Source organism: Coregonus clupeaformis, chromosome 15 (genome assembly GCF_020615455.1).
Source record: "Coregonus clupeaformis isolate EN_2021a chromosome 15, ASM2061545v1, whole genome shotgun sequence".
NCBI classification, from domain to species: Eukaryota; Metazoa; Chordata; class Actinopteri; order Salmoniformes; family Salmonidae; genus Coregonus; species Coregonus clupeaformis.
In genome coordinates this window covers 44,268,175-44,291,368 of record NC_059206.1, presented here as the reverse complement: position 1 = coordinate 44,291,368, position 23,194 = coordinate 44,268,175, and the positions used below count along the sequence as shown (strand labels likewise).

The 23,194-nt window shown below is 43.0% G+C and overlaps 2 protein-coding genes across 4 annotated transcripts; one reads left to right on the top strand and one right to left on the bottom strand.

The window, feature by feature from the left end:
- Positions 1–328: 328 nt before the first annotated feature.
- LOC121582363 (BTB/POZ domain-containing adapter for CUL3-mediated RhoA degradation protein 3) lies at positions 329–5,046 on the top strand. The gene is made up of 7 exons (XM_041898097.2): positions 329–410; positions 1,484–1,697; positions 2,391–2,560; positions 2,882–2,965; positions 3,060–3,112; positions 3,282–3,477; positions 3,624–5,046. The coding sequence occupies exons 1-7, from the start codon at positions 408–410 to the stop codon at positions 3,840–3,842; spliced, it is 939 nt and encodes a 312-aa protein (XP_041754031.1). The 5' UTR covers positions 329–407; the 3' UTR covers positions 3,843–5,046.
- An 85-nt stretch (positions 5,047–5,131) lies between these two features.
- Positions 5,132–23,178, bottom strand: LOC121582352 (unconventional myosin-Ih). Of its 3 annotated transcripts, none has more exons than XM_041898082.2 (32): positions 23,099–23,178; positions 13,413–13,574; positions 12,998–13,113; positions 12,663–12,861; positions 12,479–12,559; positions 12,191–12,379; positions 11,492–11,590; positions 11,262–11,375; positions 11,003–11,074; positions 10,776–10,895; positions 10,552–10,619; positions 10,322–10,427; positions 10,144–10,224; positions 9,934–10,025; positions 9,675–9,769; positions 9,408–9,454; positions 9,069–9,149; positions 8,835–8,940; positions 8,492–8,609; positions 8,224–8,337; positions 8,053–8,129; positions 7,631–7,699; positions 7,434–7,518; positions 7,159–7,321; positions 6,969–7,052; positions 6,761–6,854; positions 6,618–6,673; positions 6,396–6,531; positions 6,184–6,254; positions 5,945–6,042; positions 5,743–5,842; positions 5,132–5,624 (listed from the first exon to the last, which is right to left on the bottom strand). In XM_041898082.2, the coding sequence occupies exons 1-32, from the start codon at positions 23,114–23,116 to the stop codon at positions 5,586–5,588; spliced, it is 3,150 nt and encodes a 1,049-aa protein (XP_041754016.1). In that variant the 5' UTR covers positions 23,117–23,178; the 3' UTR covers positions 5,132–5,585. The 3 variants fall into 3 exon arrangements, with proteins under 3 accessions (XP_041754016.1, XP_041754018.1, XP_041754017.1); XM_041898084.2 differs by lacking the exon at positions 23,099–23,178 and adding an exon at positions 21,526–21,606; XM_041898083.2 differs by lacking the exon at positions 23,099–23,178 and adding an exon at positions 14,684–14,720.
- Between the last annotated feature and the right edge of the window lie 16 nt (positions 23,179–23,194).

Genomic DNA, 23,194 nt, shown 5'->3' with positions numbered 1-23,194 from the left:
TAGGTTACGTGTATGTGACTTGTACCCACTGAAGTAGCGCGTACCTCATTATTTTCTTTGGACGTCATCTGCTAAACCGGAAGTTTATGTGCATAACAAAATCTAGCTAGTGGTTTGGTGCCATAGAGATAGATAGAGGACTCATCTGTGTAATTTAAGCGTCTGTGACAGCATGGGCACTGCCATTGAGGCTATCTCCATTTTGAAGTAGTCCATGTTCTTCTTCACGATTGGCTGACTCCTCCTGATGACCCGGTTGGACATGACTCCAACAGGGTCACCAGGAGGGATCAGCCAATGAAGTTGGCGTTGCCCATGCTAAATAGCCTTTTGGCCACTAGAGGCCTCTATCATTCTCTATGTTTGGTGCCAACTTTGTTCTTCAAGGCTGACTGACCAAGGGTTCTATGGTAAAAAGAAATACATATGTTATCTAGCTAGGAACTAATCCAGTCGACAATGTAGCTAATGTTATAGTGCACATACGACGTTATATCGACAGGACGGAGGCATATAGCAAGCTAGCGGAATGCATGCCAACCTGTAACAACCGTTCCTAGCAAGTTAGCGTTTTTGGCTACAGTCAGTAGCATTCATATGAAGTCAGTTAGCTAGCCAGACCAGAGTTAGAAATTTACATCCAAATAACTAGATAACTATTAAGTAGCTACTACAGCTAGTTAGAATACGTAAATTAACGTTATTATAGCTAGTAAGAAAGGATTTAACTCCAGGTTCGACATATTTAAAGGTGCTACACATAGGATTTTTTTGCATTGTTATTTCAGAAAATGTCCACAATATATCTGGCACTAATAGTGGAATGATAGTGTTTCACAGTATTACCAAAGTTGTGGTAGTAGCTACTTACCCGCCAGCAGTGTTGTGATTGGCTGTGATATTCGACTATTGATTTCTCGCGCCAGAGCGGCATTTGTTGTCAAAAGGGGAAAGCTGTTCCGACTTTGTGACAGTGTTCTCTAGTGTAAATCTCTCTGTCATTTCCTGGTTGATGAAATTCTACACTGTCATTCATCCCTGTGGAACGCTTTCGACACCTTGTAGTGTATGCCCCGACGAATTGAAGCTGTTCTGAGGGAAAAAGGGGGTGCAACTCAATGTTAGGAAGGCGCTCCTAATGTTTTGTACACTGAGTGTATGTTAAACCTGGAGTTAAGTCCCTTAGCTAGTTAGTATAAGTATTGTTTTCTATGATTAGCTTGCTAATGAACTTTTGATGACTAACGTTAGCTAGTACAGACTTGTCACATTGACCCCATTCTGAGAACCCAGAATAGCTAACTATTTAGCTAGTTTAAGAACAGGTTTTGTTCTGTGTACTTTTCTGCTAGCTATAAACAATGATATAAACAACAAACCAGCTAGATAGTTATTATGCAATTTATTTGGGGTGCCTGATTGATAACATCTGTGAATACCATTGCATTGTCATGACTTCCATTTGGACTGTTTGGATCCACAGGAAGAGATGTCAGGAGTAAGTGCGGTGAGCTCGGCGTTGCCAGCGTCTACAACCCGTACCACCTCCTTCAAGGGCTCCTGCCCCAGCTCGAAGTATGTGAAGCTGAATGTGGGCGGGGCGCTCTACTACACCACCATGCAGACCCTCACCAAGCAGGACACCATGCTCAAGGCCATGTTCAGTGGCAGGATGGAGGTCCTCACAGACAGCGAAGGCAAAGATATTTATAACTAAACCAAGATAGTTCATCTGTGTCGTTTTGGGCACGAGTTAGCGAGATCCTAGTGGCGCATTCTAGCATGTATTTGCATATTTCCATTAGGGAACACCTTCTCTGTGAAGTGCGCATGTGCAATAACTCAATTTGTCCTTGCACTTCTTGTTAACAACGCAATTTGAAAATGTAAGCTTTGGCAAAGGGGCCACATCTACAAAACGTAGTTCACTCTGTTCGTAACAGATTCTAGTTTTGGGAACTGAAAACTGTATTGAGATCGGGCTTTTCTTAGATGAGAAAATCAGCAGAATGTCGGCCCAGTTCCATCTCGCTCCATACTCTCCCACCGCTGGCCACTGGGCTTCCTCTCCTCACCATATTTGATGGGGAGTGGAAATTTCAACGGGATGTTTCAGATTTATACAGCTCCTTGTTCTATCTGTGGAGAAGGCATTGATGATGACATGGGTTGACTGCAGCCAGGGTTTCCCAAACCTTTTGTCCACTGCAAAGTCTTGAGTCCTGTAAAGTCCATGCTCCATGCTCCCCTTGCATGCCTCCCATCTGATAGCTCCCCTTGCATGCCTCCCATCTGATATGGCTCTAAATGAAGATACACACACAGTCTACTATCTCCACTGTGTTGTCTCTGCCACTTCTCAATGTAATGAATCCTGACCTCTCCTGCAGGTTGGATCCTTATTGACAGGTGTGGAAAGCACTTTGGGACCATTCTGAACTACCTGCGTGATGGTTCTGTACCTCTGCCTGAAATCCGGAGAGAGGTGGAAGAGCTCCTGGCAGAGGCCAAGTACTACCTGGTGCAGGGGCTAGCTGACGAGTGCCACGCTGCCTTGGAGGTATTGTGTCAGTGGAGGCTGGTGAGAAGAGCTATAGGAGGACAGGCTCATTATAATGGCTGGAATGGAATAAATGGACGGTATCAAACATATGGAAACCACATGTTTGACTCCATTCCATTGATTCCATTCCAGCCATTACAATGAGCCTGTCCTCCTATAGCTCCTCCCACCAACCTCCACTGTATTGTGTATTACCTTAACACACTGTAAACACTTACCTGTAATCAATCTCTATCTTGGTGTCTCTCTTTCTCTGCATGCTGGTATGGCCACTGTACTCATTGAATTATTTGGGTCCTGTTTCCTCCATGCTTTCAGAACAAAGATATGTATGAGCCCTTCTGTAAAGTGCCCTTGGTCACATCCTCAAAGGAAGAACAGAGACTCATCTCTACCTCCAAGGTAAAAAATAATATTTCACAATTGACATGTATGATTTGACATACATGTTTCTCAACCCTGACTACCTCTGTTCTTTTTTTATTTTGGATTACAGCCCACAGTCAAGCTGTTATACAACAGGAGCAACAACAAGTACTCTTACACCAGGTAGGCTAAACATTACATATGATTGTGGTAAAATACTTATAATGAGCTTATACTGTATTTCTTACATGTATGTGTGAATTGGATTGTATCATGGATAGACTGATGTACATAGCGATTTGAACAGATTGACAACTAGACATAAACATCTGGTGTCATTACCTTTTCACAGCAACTCAGATGACAACATGTTGAAGAACATTGAGCTGTTTGACAAGCTCTCTCTGCGGTTCAACGGCCGTGTGCTCTTCATCAAGGATGTGATTGGGGATGAGATCTGCTGCTGGTCATTCTATGGGCAGGGCCGTAAGATCGCTGAGGTGTGCTGCACCTCCATAGTCTATGCCACAGAGAAGAAGCAAACCAAGGTATGCAGTTTCCCACAGCACGACCACAGAAAAGGAAGATATGAATGTTTCTTGCTTTGACCAAATCATAGACTAGCCTGGTTGTCAGTGAGTAGTCTTGTCTTTGTACCTAGAGCAGTGGTCTAAACAGTATTCTCTTTCCTCAGGTGGAGTTCCCAGAGGCTCGTATCTATGAGGAGACGCTTAACATCCTGCTGTATGAGTCTCAGGACGGGCGTGGTCCAGACAACGCTCTACTGGAGGCTACAGGGGGCGCTGCAGGCCGATCCCACCATCTGGACGAGGACGAGGAACGGGAACGCATCGAGAGAGTACGCCGCATCCACATCAAACGCCCTGATGACCGCACCCACCACCACCAGTAACTATAACAGCCAACCAACATTATCAGTCTCCGCAGTCCTCGCCAGTGACCATTACCCATCACTGAGATCACACTACTGGTATACCCACAGGTAATCTTACATCCTTGACATTGACCACAAGCGACTTCTGTGCTTCTGCACCACAGCCACTTACGAACTGTTGCTAGTCTCCTATCATTATAAGTAGAACATGATTTGGGTGTTGTAGTTAATGTGCTGTCCCAAATGGCCATATCAGTGTTTTCTAAACCCTCCATAAGAGCTCATCTATTTATCAGTGGTCAAAATGTATTTTACCTCCTTTATTTCCAAATGTTTTGTCTTTATATGTAGACATGTTACTTGTGCCCAGTAGAGATCTTGTGCCTTAAGTCTGTGGGTGTAAGTGCTGCTTACAATCTGATTTACTTTATCATGTCACTACAACATTGCTTTGAGGTTCAGGAATGTGTCGCAGTATAGCTAGTTCAGGTCAATTGCATTTAAAGGATTATATACATTATGTACAATGTGGAACAATACCTTTTCCTACCACAGCAGTTTTAGATAAAACATGTATTAAAATATATATTCATTAGTTTGAATAAGTGATATGTAAACTGTATAACAGCATTTTATCATGTGTTTAGAAATTGGGTGCTTCTATTTTCTGTATGTACTCATTTCGTCCATCAGAGGGTGGTATGTACAAAGACACTGAAAGGTGTGATAAATTAGGTTGAAGTTATCCCTAGATGGTGATCTTGGGTCAGCTTTGTATTTCTCCCACTAATGATTAAGGATTGTTGGAGGGGAAGCTGATCCTAGATCTTTACCTAGGGGAACTTAACCCTGAAGTAATACGTTACAACCCACCTCTGAATTGTAAGTGGTGTGAATAAAGCCACCTTTTATACTGTAGTCATGGATTAATGATATTTTGGCATCCCAAATAACCTTTTGAGATGCTGGATCATGTATGAAATCTGGTTTTCTTCTGTGTGATCAAATTGATGTCATTGCTGCCTGTTACAAGAATTCTTGGAGGGTGACGTGGTTACAAGATGAAGCTTGTTTGGAAGATAGATCACAGCTGAAAAGACAAAGCACCTCCAGACATTGTAAAGAATGTCACCATTTTACGCAATCATTTCACATGTACAAGTGTCTTTTGCACTGTATTTAACACATATTTTTCTTACAATAATAAAGATGTTTATAAATACTTATAGTTGGTTTTAATGTAAATATGGTACAGCATCTTCGTGAGAAAGTATAAAAGTATGACACGTATGGCTTCACAATCACAAAATGTTTGAATGATTTAACCATGTTGTTTATATCTCTATAAAATGGGACATAATAATAATATGCCATTTAGCAGACGCTTTTATCCAAAGCGACTTACAATCATGCGTGCATACATTTCAACGTATGAAAATATACCAAAAGCAAAACCATATTTTACAAATGAGCCCTATTATAATGACAGCTTTGCTTGATAAGTCACAACTGAGCCTATGCATTTGATGTATAGCTTAATAACCGGTGACATTTTCAGAGTAGAACATCAGTAGTCGTTCTTTTGGGGTTTTCTCCACAGGATGAACCATTTGTTGAGATTTCTGTTCATTTCATTATGTCCAACCCTTATTGAGAGGATGCAGGTTCTCATTCATGATGTAAGTCCCAAGATGCCTAAAACCTTGTAGAATCTGATTATTGGCCCAGTCCATTACTTTGATGAGTGTAAGGGGATCCAGTTCAATTTATCATTGACCGGGACTTTGTTCGAGTTGATTCCTGAGTAAATATAAGAGAAGTGTTTATATGTCCTAGCCTACTGTTTATCAATAGTTTAGAAAATGTATTTGTTCATTTGAGAATTGAATGGCCACACAGTCTTTAGTTTCATACTCACCACCATCAGATGGCCATTCTTTGCTCTGTAAATCATGGTCTCCTGGCCACTCTTGAAGTCAACAAACCCCTCTCTGCCCGGCTGGATGTCGAACTTTACACTGCAAATGACCACAGACATAATATATAACATTACGTTAATACCTTTGGCGACAGTTGGTATTTTTTAAAAAGACAAGTAACGAGTTGAACATAGGTCTTACCTGCCCTGGACTACTTTGATAAAATTGTGCTTGTTGGCCACCAGACACAACTTGGTCAAGGCCTCAAACAGGTAGTCACACTGCAGCACCAGGTCCCCCTGAGCAAATAGAAAATGCAACAATGGAAATGCACATGTTCTACTATTCTAGTTCTATCCATTCAGAAAAGAACCGGTGCAAAGCTTAATCATAAAAAAAACATTTGTACACATCAATGAAAAGCTTTTTGAGCAGCCAACCTTTTGCTTGATATCCTCACATTGGACATGGAGGATCAGGAAGTTGTCACTCAGGTTGCTGACTGACACACCTGGAAGAACACCACCCAGATAATTAGAACAGTGGTTGAATTAACACAGTATACACACACAGACTATTCCATTGAAAGAGAAAAAACTTGACACATGCACACACATCTAGTCAGCTTTAATCCACACTCAGTGGTGCTAACCTTTGAGGTTGTTGAACTCGACCCGCTGTTTGATCTTGGCCTCCTCCACCAGGTAGGCTGCAGTTCCAGTGTAGATCAGCTGTCTGAAACGAGGCCTGAAGCCATTCCTGTCGTACTTCACCACAGGAACACTGTACTGTGGGAAGGTATGGAGCATACTTTAATTTGAACATTCAAGTTTATTTTAACTTTTACATAACTTATTTAGCTCTGTGTGTTTACCTTGATGCGTTCTTGCCTAATCATCTGGTAGACTTTAATGTGGATGTCTTCCTCACCTGACCAGATAACAATGCAACTGGTCAAATGACATAAATGCTGGTCATTATTATAAGAGGCACACAATTGGGCACATCATGCCTTACTTATCCTGGTGTCCATGAATGGTATGCCCACACTGTGAGGGTAGTTCTCTTTTCTTCCTTTGAATAAGGAACTGGTCATTCCTTTGATATGCAACTGTAAATGGGGTAAGCAAACACAATAGAGATATATAGAGGGATCAGTGAGGCCCTATAGTCAAATACAGTACACATATGCATTAAAGCACCCTGGCTTGTAGGGTAGGCCTACCTGTGCTTTCCTCTCTGTCATGATTCCGTGTACGTACTTCCGTACCATGTGCCTGGTGTAGAGTTTCCTCAACATCTGTGAGGCCTACAAGTACAAATGTATGTAATGAGTATACTCATTATACCATGACACACAGGTGTGCAGAACGAGGTTAGTATTCAAATACAGTCAATTCCCTATTGAGACTCACCTCCTGCATAATGGGAGGAGGGGTTAGCCAGGTGTTCTTGTCCAGGACTGTTTTGGGTAGATTCTCCTTGAGCCGTGTGAGGTAGTTTTGCCTGACAAACGCCAGGTACTCTGTGTTGTCAACACAGGCTGGCTGATTTCTAGTCATGAAGCCCTTGATGAACCTACAAAATATAAGTACAAGATATTTGATTGGTGAGTTTTACGTCATTTCATTCTGTGTGGTAGATGTTGGACCTTTGTCTTTGGAAGTCTCTTCAGATTTTTGTCTCTTACCTCTTAATGACCTTGACAGCCCAGGCTCTCTTCTCCCTCTCTCTCCTGGCCTTCATGCCTCTCCAGCATGTCTCAATCTTTGTAGCTAACAAGACAACACAAGCTGATAAAGTTATCATAGACTTATGTATCATATTTGTTAAACTAGTTCCAAGGAAGTCAAAGTAGAGGCCTGTTGTGTCTCGTTCAGCAGTTACCTGCTTGCCTCTGTCTCATGTAGTGTCCCTTCACTCTGTAGCCTTTGTACTTTGCCTGGATCCTTGTAGCTTTAAGATAAAGAGGCATACATAAAACCTGACTTCAGAGGCAAATAGGTTCAATTTCTAACATCTTTGAAATAATCCAACGCCATTTAACAATCCAATTCCATAATTTTTGTAGTGATCTGTTGTTTGAAAGGCTTAAGTGGGGCGGCAGGTAGCTTAGTGGGTAAGAGCGTTGTGCCAGTAACCGAAAGGTCGCTGGTTCTAATCCCCGAGCCGACTAGGTGAAAAATCTGTCGATGTGCCCTTGAGCAAGGCACTTAACCCTAATTGCTCCTGTAAGTCGCTCTGGATAAGAGCGTCTGCTAAATGACTAAAATGTAAATGTAAAATGTTAAGCTAGAGCCAGGACCCACCCAGCTCATGCTTGCAGACCTCAAAGGCGTCTTCGGTGGCAAACAGAGTCCTGGGATGCCGGATAAAGATCTTGGTCCTTTTTTTGTGTCATGAAAGACAAGCCAGTGAGAAACAGCCAGACTGTGTATTACCAGGTGAACCCAACCCTACAATCCTGGAGAGCACCTCACCTTCCCATCTTGTACTCATCAGGCTTGTAGCCCAGGTGCTTGATCAGGCACTCCACCCCCTCTGCGGCTGTACCTTTCCAGTTAGGCCAGGTGTCTGGACACAGGGGCTTGTACCTGACAGGGACAACAGGAAACACCTGTGTTAAATAATATTGTTTAGAGAGCACCAGATCAACATACTGTAATGCAGCCATGTATCAGAGCAGTTTGTGCTGGACAGAGCAACTGCACATGATCTACAGAACTGTGAAGTGCAGGTTGTGTTGACCTCTGCAGGAAGATCTCATATCTCCGGCGGTAAGCAAAGCCGGCCCGTCTGACCCTCAGGTGCTCCATCAGCCCCAGGTACTTCACCTGGTGTCTCACCAACACATCGTCAAAGCGCCCTGCACGAGGCGAGAGAGAGGTCACAAGGCTACAGGCATCAGGTCATGCACTATGAATGAATGCACCAAGTAACACGTTGTAGGGCATGCATTGGTCAAGTCCATTAGGGAAGGTTCCGTTTGGTGTAATGGCTGTACTGAGTATGTAGGTGTGTAGGGCTTAGGCAAATAGACTACCGTACTGTATGTGTGGGTGGTAGTTAAGGTTTATAGATGAGGCCTCACCTGGCTGCTTGCCTTCATTAGGCTTCATACAGCGGACGTACCAGGGCTCTTTAGACATGAGGATCTCAGTCAGGCCTACCAGACTGCTCTTAAACTGAGTGGCCACCTGAGGAGACAGGGGATTAACATGCAAGCTTATGGGAAGATCAGATCACCATACACACATACCAGTAAAGGATGGGTTTGTTTCTAATTCACTTTGGTGGATCATTTGTCATCAGAAAGTCTCTTTACTGTTTCAGGTCTCTTCTTGCTGTCCGGCTCAGTGGTGGGAAAGCAGTGTTTAACAATGGCATTCTTAGACTGGCGCATAACCTGAAGGTGGAAAATCTCTCAGTTAAATCTCTCAGGATGAAAGATAAAGAACTGGTTTCTTTTCAAAACCAAGAGGCAGTAGAACAAACACTCCCATTGTCCTCCCTCTTAAAAGTCCTGTCAGTCTATCCCAAAGCAATGCTTAACAATCAGCTCCTCTATAATTCACAGGTGTGCTTAACAATGAATAATACAGCAGTTGGCAGGATGTAGATTCCGGACCACAGCAGTGCCAGTGAGAGCCCTGGGCATACTTACCTCTTTAATGTTCCTGTACAGGAGATCATTATTTTTGTCCAGGAATCCTGGAAAACAGAGAGGTATGGTTGAGAGTAAACTGAAAAAGACTGCCAACACTTTATGTCAGTGAGACAGAAAGTGATGAGAACTGGGGGCGACTCTTGGGACATATTTGGCTTACTGAAACAATATCAAAGAGACACATTAGAGAGACAAATATGGAGAGCAGTATACAGAAACTGTGTGAGAGGAAGAGTATATTACGTTGTGGAACTCATCTCTCACCGACCACACAGTATGTGACTTCCCCTGCGTAGTGTAAGAGGCGGAAGTCTCCTCGTTCCAGAGTCTTCCGGGTCTTCTGGTCAGCCAGCTTGTGTCTGCAGGATGTGGACAGAGAGAAGAGGATGTTCTAGTCAGGTGTTACAGAGGCAGACCGTGACCCCTCCATCCTCATCTGTCAGCTGGGGAGCTCAGCTTTATCCAATAGGTCTTGTTTGAAATGTATTACTGTGCTACAGTATCCAAACACTGCCTCACTCACGTGACGAAATGGGGGTGACCTCCCATCTTCTCCTCCAGCTTCTCCAGGAAGGTCATGTCTGTGGCCTCTCCCGGACGTAGACACTCCTCGTCCTAGTGGAAATGAAACTGAACATAAGCGCTAAACCAATCCAAAGATATCGTGTCTGACTACATTTCAATCTGACTGTCAGTAAATCAGTCAACCAGTCAGTCTACAGTATCTACATACTAGCACTGAAATGATGCCTTTGAATTTCTCCTCCACCAGGTCACAGATGATCTTGTTGTTGAAGTATGGCACTGGCTCCCACTGAAAAACAACAATACAAAACATGAAGCTGTGTAGCCCATTACATCAGATTTGTAGCCCAGTCCAAACCAGATTTGAGTAGAGGAGGCGCATTTACGTCAATCCCCTCCATCTCGTACTCCTCCTGCTCTGACTTCAGGGTGAGCTGGATGAAGAGCTGCTGCAGTTTCTCGTTACAGTAGTTGATGCAGAACTGCTCAAAGCTGAAATATATAGAGACAAGTCATTAGGCTCATCATTTCAGACACTCAAAAATGTCACTGTCAAATCAAATTATATCACATGCGCCGAATACAACAGGTGTTGACCAACTGCGTCTCCCCTCACCTGTTCATTTTGAACACCTCAAACCCATAGATGTCAAGCAGACCAATCACTGTCTTCCTGGAGGAATCCTACATGGACGCACAATATCAGTCAGCCTCCTATATTACTGTCTTCCTACTTACTGTATATCCTATACTTGTTAGCAGTGTCATGATTGGTTAGATGTCGTTTTGGACCAGGACATCATCACTCTTATTGGTGGAACACTGAAAAAGGTCACTCACCTTGTTTGCTAAAGACTCATTGAGCTTGTTAACCAGCCAGGTGAAGGTGCGGCCATAGATGGCTTTGGCTAGAGCGTCCCTGGCGTATACTGCATGGTCAACGGTGAAGGGACTGAGCAACTGACCAGCACAACAGACAAACCACAGAGATTGGCTTTCAAGAGACAGGTTGCACATTTACTGTGATGGTATGAAGTTCTATGAATGAGCCCAAAAATCTTCCTCACCTCTTCTGACCTGGCCTCAATCTTCCTGTGGGTCAAACCCACCTGTATCACCTGTGCAGGAATGCCCAGCAACTACACAGCAGAGAAACAACCAATCACACATCACCAAATACTCTAATTGAAAAGGGATTTAACTTAATCTGAAAAGTTGCCATAATGTCTGAAAAGGGAGAGTACTTAGGTCGTTTTCTGTGATTTGTATACTGCTAAATAGAGTGACTGTCCATTAGTTTGTAGTTTGCTGTCAGAAGTGTCTCACCTTGGACAGCCAATGTATCTCTGGACTGTTGTTGAGAGTGGCGTATCCCTGTGAGTCAGCCACAAACTTAACATTTCCCAGGTGAAGTACGCTAGCAATGATTGCAAACAGGCTCTACATTATGGGCAAGAGAAGACACCGGTCATAAGTGATACATTTTTCTTATGATAAGTGATATGATCTGTTCACTTTTCAGTCTCTGATGGTAGTGTAGAGAGATTAGGACTCACCTCTATATTGCTCTCACTGAACTCTATGACACTGAGGGCTTTCCGTACCATCTTCCAGTCACTCTTGTCGTTGATTGAGCTGACTTTGGCACATTCCCCCTGGGTGAGACAGGAGATAATATCCAGATGATAATGGCCCACTCCATGGAATCACTGATTCTTTGCCTCTTTAATACATACTCATACTGTTCAATTGTAAAGGTCCTGTACCAGGTAACTGTAGCGTTGATAGGTTACCTCTCCCAACTGTACCAGGTAACTGTAGCGTTGATAGGTTACCTCTCCCAACTGTACCAGGTAACTGTAGCGTTGATAGGTTACCTCTCCCAACTGTACCAGGTAACTACAGCGTTGATAGGTTACCTCTCCCAACTGTACCAGGTAACTACAGCATTGATAGGTTACCTCTCCCAACTGTACCAGGTAACTGTAGCGTTGATAGGTTACCTCTCCCAACTGTACCAGGTAACTACAGCGTTGATAGGTTACCTCTCCCAACTGTACCAGGTAACTACAGCATTGATAGGTTACCTCTCCCACCTGTACCAGGTAACTGTAGTGTTGATAGGTTACCTCTCCCAACTGTACCAGGTAACTACAGCATTGATAGGTTACCTCTCCCACCTGTACCAGGTAGCTATAGTGTTGATAGGTTACCTCTCCCACCTGTACCAGGTAACTGTAGTGCTGATAGGTTACCTCTCCCACCTGTACCAGGTAGCTATAGTGTTGACAGTTCCTCTCCAGACCCAGCCAGCGTAGCATGTCCTCCTCTCCTCCCTCCACTAGCTGGTAGAAAATGTGGAAGTTTCTCTCTCCATGGTTCTGATGTACCACCCGGGACTTCTCCAGTAGATAACTGAGGATGTGGCCACCAACAGCTCCCCCCTAGATCATTAAATATCTAACAGTGATTGACGTACTGATGTTTGATATTCCTCTGATGTTTTACTATGGGAATGCTGTGCTCAACGTCTTGACACTTACCATGTGATCAAACTGAATATCCATGTACTTCCCAAAGCGGCTTGAGTTGTCATTCTTCAGGGTTTTGGCATTTCCGAAAGCCTTAGAGAGGTACAGACTGTATTATCAGTCATTGTATTTGTAAATGGCAGTGTGCAAACAATGTTCATTTCTCATGTCGTGTTTGCTCTACTATGCTATTCACCTCGAGCACAGGGTTGGAGAGCAGCAGTCGGTCTCGGACGTTGTCCAGCAGTTTGGTACTGGGGCAGCTGACAGCGTAGAACTGCAGGATCTTCTTGGAGGCCTCCGTCTTCCCTGCTCCACTCTCCCCTGAGATCAAGATGAAGTGGTTGTTGGTCTCTGTTAACATGGTGCGGTAGACATTGTCTGCCAGGGCGTAGCTGAAAGGGAGGGCAATTGAACAGGTTCAATAACACTGCTGATGGATATAGATAGATTGGCAGCACTCTATTTCATATCTTGTGGCGCACACATACAAGCACACACACGTTATACACGTACACAAATGCAACTTACACGTGGGGTGGAAGCTCAAAGAAGTTGACGCCCATGTAAATATCCATCTGCTTCTTGGTGTAGATTCCCAGCTCTTTGTAGGGGTTGACTGACACTAAGAGCGTACCAATGTAGGTCTGTGGGAAATGTATTAGAATTGGATGAGAGATGGATGCCTCACTGCATGGGTGCAACGAGAATGTGCTGTGCTTGTTATCTACAGTGTGAGTAATTATCAGACATGGCCTTACAGAAAGTAAGGTAGCTCACCCTGTGGCTGTACTTACAGCACAGTAGCTGCTGTTTCAGCAGAACAAAGTGCCAGTTCAATTAGGGGAGAAACACTGTGTTCTCCCTGGCGTCTTGAGGTAGGGTGGCTTTTTGGCTGAAAGGAAGGCTATGTGATAGCTCCGGACTGTGTAGGGGATAGACTCACGTAAATGAGGTTCTCGTTGAAGCGTTTCCTCAAGTTGTCCAGGACGGCACTCTCACTGGTGTAGGCGTCCAGCAAAACAAAATCCTGGATGCCCACGCGATCCCGGGCTGTAAGGGTACCCTCCATGTCCCGGAGGATCCGGTTACAGCGCTCCTCCAGGCTCTGACCAATCAGAGACAGGGTCCAGGATGGTTACATTGATATCTTATAGCTGTGCAAATGCCCCAGAAGCACAACACAACAACACTGTCACAAATCTCATCAAGACATGACAGCTGTAAACGTTTATTTACGACAAACCAGATTAGATGTTCCACATCTTCCAGCATAACTTATCTGCTGTATTATTTTCAGATATACACAACATGTTTACAATCGCGTGTTTTTCATATTAGTGGTGTTTTAACAGCAATAACTCAAGGAACCTTTCACTGCCTAATGTCCTGTTCCTCTGTGTCCTGTTTCCTTGTAGTTATCTGCATCTGTCAGGTCTGATGCCGTGCCATGCAGTGCTCACTGACACACACACTCTCACACACACACAGACAATCTAGCCCTAAACCAGTTAATTTACTCTCAATCTGCCCTCATCTCTGGCCCTCCATTCACTTCCACTCAGAGTGTGTGGTGGCCTTGACCACATCCTCTCAGCACAGATAGGAGGTCAGTTTAGGGATCCCTATCTAATATACTTCCATGTTCCTCAAGGAGCAATCAGTCTCTTGTCACTGATACACACGTCCCCCTCCCCACACAACTATAGGGCAGACTCCACCCTGTCATTTACCCCAACAGCAGGGTCAAAAGACCAACTCTAAAGATGTTGCACTGAAATCAACTCCTAGAAAATGCAAATAATGCTATCCCAATGATAGTGTACAATGCTATTGTGCTTCCATAATGTATATACTGAACAGAAGGCACAGTGTACCGACATGGAATGAAATTGTTGCTGAAGTTTTGTATCCCAAACAAATGAGCTCTTGGACAACAATATGCATCAAGTAACATTATCAGTCAGATCTGTGCTCCTTAATTACAGTGCTATGAAAGTACCATCCATAATATTTGAATGCTCCACCGGTTTGGCTCACAACAGTGCCAAGTTAACCTGGTCCCAAGGTCCCATGGTATCGTAATTGATATCCACAACAATCCACCCTCAGGGTGACTGCAATTTTGAAATGTACAACTTAAACACTGCCATACACAAAATGTATCTTAATATATATTTTTCTTTACAAAGATTTTAAAAGTAGCTAAGTCCCTACCTTGAGTGAAAGAAAGTCCTCTGTCTCAGACTGCTGTGAGCTTCAATCCCTTTTTATACTGAACATCTGGGTTTATTTAGGGAAAGGACAGTATGGCAGGAAACATTGACATATTGCCCCCTCCATTTCCACCAATAGGAAGCCATCAATAATGTAAAAAGTGAGCGAGAAAGGAAGCAGAAGTGATAGTAAGTGTGTACGTGCATGTGTATGTGGAGTCACGTGTATAACTTTATTACTTACTAAGTCTTAAATAAAACTGTCAGCTTACTTTATGACATAAAGGTGAGAAAGACAGCTCCATGTATAGTGATGACTGGACTGTTCTAAGGCTGCTCTCTCCAAATCCCTTTACACCAAATTACCCCGTTGTCCTGCTTAGCAAAGCACTGGATGTCAATCTCCCTCTGGACTCTTATTTATAGGGGAAACAGGGCTATTTTCAGCCCCACTTACAGGAAAGCAACACTACCAGTCCCAGTTACCAGGTGGAAGATGGGCCAAGGGCACCAACACACAAGGCGATTCATCACTTTTTAAATTGTTTTCATCGTGGTTTCCTGATGCCATTTCCCTAGGGAAGGCCATCTCAGTCTCTGGACTGGAACCCCATTGAAAACCTGTGGTTTGAATTGAAAAGGGCAGTCCATAAGCGCAGACGAAGGATATTAAGGATTTGGAAAGATTTTGTATGAAGGAATGGTCTAAGATCCCTCCCAATGTGTTCTCCAATCTCATAATTTTTTTTAGAAAAAGGCTCTGTGCCATTATCCTCGCAAGGGGAGGGTGCTGGAGTCTTGAAAACAGGGGTGCCAATAATTTTGACCCCTATCCTTTTTGAGATAAAAAAATATTCCTTGTTAAACACAATCTCTTTCTCTGAGCAATTGTATTACTATAAAATAATATCGTTTTCATTTTTTTTTTGCATACAATATAGCTTAGTATTTGTATGATTTCTTTTATACTGTTTTTTTTGCTCATCTTTATCAAGAGTGCCAATCATTTCGGAGGTGACTGTACGTCATGCGTGTCTTCTAAGCTTCAGTGAGCTACAGTGAATAGTTTACTAGGAGCCGTGTGGTAAATGTCCGGGCATGAGTTAAAAGTTCATTTGAGATCCAGAGGCACACACCCAGGCTCCCACCATGCTACCTGAAGACATATCCCACTGTGCACAGACTTCAGTTCGTCTAGTTTTGATATACATTTGGTTGACAACAACTAACGTGAATTCAACGTGAAATCAACCAAGAATGTCACCATGCCATTGGATTTAGGTTAAAAGGTGGTTGAAAAAAAGACTAAATTCCCTTACACTTATTCCTTTTTGCAAATCCAATCAGGTTTCCACATTGATTCAACGTCATCACATTGATTTATTTTGTTGAAATGACGTGGAAACAACGTTGATTGAACCAGTTTTTGCCCAGTGGGATAAGGCTAAAGCTGCCTAAAACTAGCCCTCCATTATGTATTTCTGAAAACACAGGGGGGCGGAGGAGTGCTAAAAACTTCTTCAATCCACTCCTCTGAGAAAAAACTCAAATCTCCTCTTCCAACCCCCATTCTCCCACCCTCTCCCTAGCCTGGCACAGGAACTGTCAAAGCTTACATGGTTGCCAGCTCTGCAACACTGAAAACCTCTTTTATACAATTCTATAGTACTTTTTTCCCTGAACTGCAAGAAAGGCTTTTTAAATGTTCTGTTAAGTTGAGAAAACATCCATAAAAAGATAATCATTTATATCAATTTATCACACAATGCTCCTCCCGTCCCTCTTGCATGTGAAAAGCATTTTTGGTCGTGTGAATAAAAAGATGGTGGAAAACTTTTTAAAGAGCAGTCTACAATCCATTACACACATTCAGCCAGTATATCTATTCAGTAATTATTCATTAGAACACATTCAACGTCACAGTCAATTTCACACTCGGCAGTCAAAACACAAAAGATATTTGGCCTATTTAATGCAAGGAGGGCAATGCTGGGCGCAACGATGAAGCAAGAGGAAGAGCAACAGGAGATGTGGGTGAGGGTTGGGGGGGGGCATGTTAGTCTAATCTGTGAACCCCAAAAGCAAGTCCTTCATAAGACAAGGAACAGACTTTAAAGATAAGTAATGGTCTCTATAGTTATCATGAGGAAAAAAACATGGAAACTCATTTTTTGTCTGATTTAATTACTATTGAATTGTTACTCCAATCCTCAAGGAAAGAGGGTAACTGGGTTAGGGATGTGGAAGGGGTGGGGGGTTGATTTCTCCCACCTCCAAGACACTCTTTATTTTGCACTCTCTTCCCCTCCACCATCCCTCCCTCCAATCTCTGCCCAGTTCATCATGAAGTTAAACCAATGAGACAAGTGAACAATATCATTGAAGGCACCCCATTTGAGATGTCAGAATCAATCTGACAATACAGAAAGTCCCTTTCTCCCCTCCTTAGCACAAACATTGGAACTGGAGCCTTCTTATCCACACTGAAAGTGAGAATGTCTTCACATTCCATTCTGTGCGTGCGTGAGAAAGAGTTTCTCTAGGCACTTGTGTTTGACACACTCTAAATCGCTGACAACGGAAGAACCATCCAATTATATACAGTTGAAGTCGGAAGTTTACATACACCTTAGCCAAATACATTTAAACTCAGTTTTTCACAATTCCTGACATTTAATCCTAGTAAAAATGCCCTGTCTTAGGTCAGTTAGGATCACCACTTTATTATAAGAATGTGAAATGTCAGAATAATAGTAGAGAGAATGATTTATTTCAGCTTTTATTTCTTTCATCACATTCCCAGTGGGTCAGAAGTTTACATACACTCAATTAGTATTTGGTAGCATTGCCTTTAAATTGTTTAACTTGGGTCAAACGTTTCGGGTAGCCTTCCACAAGCTTCCCACAATAAGTTGGGTGAATTCTGGCCCATTCCTCCTGACAGAGCTGGTGTAACTGAGTCAGGTTGTAGGCCTCCTTGCTCGCACACGCTTTTTCAGTTCTGAGAACACATTTTCTATAGGATTGAGGTAAGGGCTTTGTGATGGCCACTCCAATACCTTGACTTTGTTGTCCTTAAGCCATTTTGACACAACTTTGGAAGTATGCTTGGGGTCATTGTCCATTTGAAAGACTCATTTGCGACCAAGCTTTAACTTCTTGACTGATGTCTTGAGATGTTGCTTCAATATATCCACATAATTTTCCTTCCTCATGATGCCATCTATTTTGTGAAGTGCACCAGTCCCTCCTGCAGCAAAGCACCTCCACAGCATGATGCTGCCACCCCTGTTCTTCACGGTTGGGATGGTGTTCTTGGGCTTGCAAGCGACCCCCTTTTTCCTCCAAACATAACGATGGTCATTATGGCCAAACAGTTCTATTTTTGTTTCATCAGACCAGAGGACATTTCTCCAAAAAGTACGATCTTTGTCCCCATGTACAGTTGCAAACCGTAGTCTGGCTTTTTATGGCGGTTTTGGAGCAGTGGCTTCTTCCTTGCTGACAGGTTATGTCGAAATAGGACTCGTTTTACTGTGGATATAGATTATTTTGTACCTGTTTCCTCCAGCATCTTCACAAGTTGTTCTGGGATTGATTTGCACTTTTCGCACCAAAGTACATTAATCTCTAGGAGACAGAACGCATCTCCTTCCTGAGCGGTAAGACGGCTGTGTGGTCCCATGGTGTTTATACTTGCGTACTATTGTTTGTACAGATGAACGTGGTACCTTCAGGCGTTTGGAAATTGCTCCTAAGGATGAACCAGATTTGTGGACGTCTACATTTTTTTTGTTCGGAGGTCTTGGCTGATTTCTTTTGATTTCCCCATGATGTCAAGCAAAGAGGCACTGAGTTTGAAGGTAGGCCTTGAAATACATCCACAGGTACACCTCCAATTGACTCAAATGATGTAAATTAGCCTATCAGAAGCTTCTAAAGCCATGACATCATTTTCTGGAATTTTCCAAGCTGTTTAAAGGCACAGTGAATTTAGTGTATGTAAACTTCTGACCCACTGGAATTGTGATACAGTGAATTATAAGTGAAATAATCTGTCTGCAAACAATTGTTGGAAATATTAATTGTGTCATGCACAAAGTAGATGTCGTAACCGACTTGCCAAAACGATAGTTTGTTAACAAAAAATGTGTGGAATGGTTGAAAAAAGAGTTTTAATGACTCCAACCTAAGTGTATGTAAACTTCCGACTTCAACTGTACATTAAATTCATTATTTCCTTCCAAAGTGATATCAAGTTCGCACACTGCCCTGCTACACCTGACCACCCTGTACCAGGCCTAAAATACTGAACAGAGACAATTGCCCTGTGGTCAGGTTGCATGCCAGGCCTGACCCTGGCACTCCACCCATTGTTGGTGCTCTGTTGGCATCAGGCTGGGCAGGCCGGTGGCAAGGCAGAGATTACAGCCATTCAGGGGGAATCTGAGCTGAAAATCTGAGAACACTCGGCAGATGAGAAAATAACAACAGGCCAACCAGCATGGCCCAAGGACACGATCCATGTAAACTCATACATAGGAATACACACACACACACACACACACACACAGAGAGATAGATACACTTGCACAACACAGTTCTACTGTAATCTAGGAAACAGTGTCACCTAATGGTAATGGTACACAGGAGTCTTTTTTGTTTTAAAGGAGAGGATAATGAGAGTGGGAAGAAGTCTGAAACAGGTGATAACACACACAAAGAATGGAAAAGGATGTGGAGAGAAAAGGATGACACTCGTAAAGGCGGAAAATGAGCAACAAGATACCTAAATTTGATGGCAGGCTAAAACGGTACAGGAAAGCCTATCTGACCCAGCGGCCATCACCCGAGAGGCCAGCCCATTGTCCCAGGCTCTCCACTATGGCACAGGATCCTGTTACTCTGTCACAAAGTGGCCGTTAGGCTCCTGAAAGAGATAGCACTCCTCGTGCGTGGGCCACTGACTAACACCACACATCACATCACTCAGGGCAACAAACACACATTTAGGGGGCTCCAGGTGTCTAGAGAAACCTGGTATCACCTGTATCTCTTCATACAATGCTCCCTTTATATAGCTTCAATTATAGAGATTGGATAAAATACAGGGTACTATAATGCGGTAGAAAACAATATGAGTACCGTATTGCTATTAAAGATTTTAAAAAGTCTGGCAAAGGTTGAACCTTTAGGTGGTGGTCTTCATAACATTGGGTAAAAATCTATTTAGCATAAAATACCTTATCAATATGTTGTTCTAAACAGAGGAGAAACAAAAGCCCAGTTTATACCTTGTGCTAACATGGGTCCTTTTACCTGATCTGGTCTAATTTCTGATTGTGCCCACATTTCCAGAAATGTGTCTACACTATGTATGCATTGGTACCCTGTATAAGTCCCCTGTAGCTCAGTTGGTAGAGCATGGCGCTTGCAACGCCAGGGTTGTGGGTTCGTTTCCCACGGAGGGCTAGTATGAAAATGTATGCACTCACAAACTGTAAGTCGCTCTGGATAAGAGCGTCTGCTAAATGACTAAAATGTAAATGTACCAGATTTCCTGGTCCCTTTCCTTTATGCAAATTATTTCACAACTATTCTTTCAAAAGAATACTTATATATTTATTGTAAGACACATATTTATGTAATCAGTCAATGGTGCCACTTATCAATGATTTTAGTGTCTGACTACCTACGGAGGTGGACAGGATGATCTGATCACAATGTCTTTTGATTGTCTACACCTGTCAAAAAATGTGGGCACAATCAGAATGTGGACACGACAAAGGACGTAAGTTAGAACCAGGTATAAACAGGCTACACAGACACACAAAAAAACACACACCACAGTATTACCTCACTCATCTCCAAAGCCATGTGAGTCATGGTTGAATCGGTCTTGTAATGGATCAGATAGAATCCAAACAACGTTCAACTATCGTCCCAGAGTATGCAGTAGAGGTGGACTCTCGTCCTGGGGCTAGCAACTGAGCAGCACTCCCATTCTAGAGCCACTTTTAGCCTCTGGCGATTCAGATGCAGGTTTGTCCCTTTGACCGTATCACCTCACCGTCACACTGCTCTACCTCTGCTTTTCCTCTGTCCCTCTGACAGAACTGGCCAGGTTCTGGGGACCAGGGGAGGGGTTCAGTGGGGAGTGCCAATGTGTGGACTAGTACTTCCTGCTAAAGCGTCACTCCTGTCCTGTCCATAATGAGACCATAATGATATAGTTGGCTCTGGGAGCTCTAAGATAGTTAATCATTCATTAAGCCTAGGAAGGTCTCATTCAGCACATCACCTGAGCGTCCACGGACCCACAGAGTGTGTGTGTGTGTGTGTGTGTGTGTGTGTGTGTGTGTGTGTGTGTGTGTGCCTGCGTGAGTAACACAAGGATGCGGAAAGTCGATCTCCTCATCCTCCTCCTCGCACAAAATTACAGCACAGGTATTGTGTTACTGATCTTTGATTAGGCAGATACAATTCTGACTAATTACAAACCACTCATCACTGCCATGCTGAAGCTACAGTATCGGGCCAGTTGGGATGAAACTATTGTCCTTTCAGTGCATCTTACAGCTACTGTCAACACCAGCCTGTGCTGCAGTAAGAGGGCCATACAGTACTATGCTGGCTTTCCTGCTTAACCTTCATGTGTCAGAGAAACTCCTATTATGTATTCTAGTGGCTCTTATGTCATCTAAAAATATATATTTCAAGTTTGTTCTCATTTTCATTCAAACATATCATACATGATTTACCTAACCATAAATGAGTTATTGATCGACATTGCTATCCAGAATGATTATTTAAGAAAAAACAAAGTAGAGATGTTTGTATAACCTTCTCTATATCTTGTAGCTCAGTGCTAAGTGATGTGTTGGGTTGTGAAAGTCTTGCGGGCAGCAAAACATTGCCCTCTCATTCCGCCTGTTTAAAATTTAAAGTCAAGCATCCTGTAAAACATGAACAAAGGCATCTTGCATTACAGCCACATCGATTAAACAGAGAGGAGACATTCACAACAAAGAAGTTATATTTTAAAGCCACATAGCTTTTTAAAAGTAACCACTGCTCCAAATCAGAACAGAAGGGATTATTACCTTTCCAATCAATGTTACAGAGGCTTACATTCCCAGAGACTACTGTAACTTTTAAGTTAATTTATGGGCAACACTGAACCATTTTGAGCAGTTAATTTTCTCTTTGGTAACAGCCCCCTACCAAACACACCCACTAATATACTCACAATCACACCACACGTCCTGCCCCTTTAGCCTGTGGTGTGGCTTGTCTAGCCTTAACAAGCTTTGTGCTACCTACCCACAGCTCTCTGATTTAGCACGAGTCCCTGTAAAATCCAATTACACCAGAGTCAGCGGGTTGATTTTCCCATTACAGATTTCATGCTGAGTTTGAGGACTACGATTTGAAAACCCCACACATCAGCCCCCTTACCCCTCTCTCACACAAACTCTCCCTTTCTCTTCCTCCTGACACTTTATGTCTCTGTAATGGGAGGAACAAGAGGTATCCCTTAGTCATCAAAGTCCACTCCAGTCATGCGGTAAGGTCATCATCCAACCTCTCTGACCTTACTCTCATTCTATCATTCAATGAAATGGGATATCCGATTCCATACACAGCAATTTCAATGTTCTACCTTAACCTCATCAATAGGGGTGGCAGTAGCCTCAAGGTTAGAGAGGCTGGCCTATAACCAAAGGGTTGCCGGTTTAATTCCCAGGGCTATATGGCATTGTGCCCTTGAGCAAGGCACTTAACCACTAACTTTCTCCAAGCAATACACACACACACACACAAAACTAGATATACCAGCCTATTAGGTAATATGTGCATTGGGGAAAACAGTGACCCCTTAACCTCTCAGAACATCATGAGTAAACGATCTGACCAATTACAGCACAACTCTGCCTCCAGAGGGAATCACAGGATAGACAAATGAATATGCACAGGCTCAATTTGTCTTACACAACTCAACATTCAACTAATGCTTTATTTATAGGATCAAATAGATAGCCGAGGACAGAGATGGACACTGAAGGGCAACTCTAGCCAGGTTGCTGTAGTAGCCTTCTGTATCTCTGCCACGTTCTGTGAGCGAGAGACGTTCTGCTAGGATACCATGACCAAATGCATGCGATAGCAATAAAATAAAAGTATTCTAAAACGCAATCATTTAGGTTAAATGCAACTTGACTGAGCTACAATATGGTAACGCTGAAAGATCATTTCAATAGAGGAGTCAATTTCATGATGGCTAATGGCAAATGCATTGTAGAGTTTGGTAACATTTAAATGTAGAGATAGTGGAGGTTATTGTTGTAGATATGGAAAAATAGTTTAGCATGCACTACTGAAAATCGAATGACAAATCAAATTATAAAAATCTTACCGTTGAGAACATGTACATGGTGTTATATAATGTGCATAAAAAATGAGGATTCTTCTGGTCAGGTCGTTCTGACAAATCCAGCCCGGCCAATAGAAG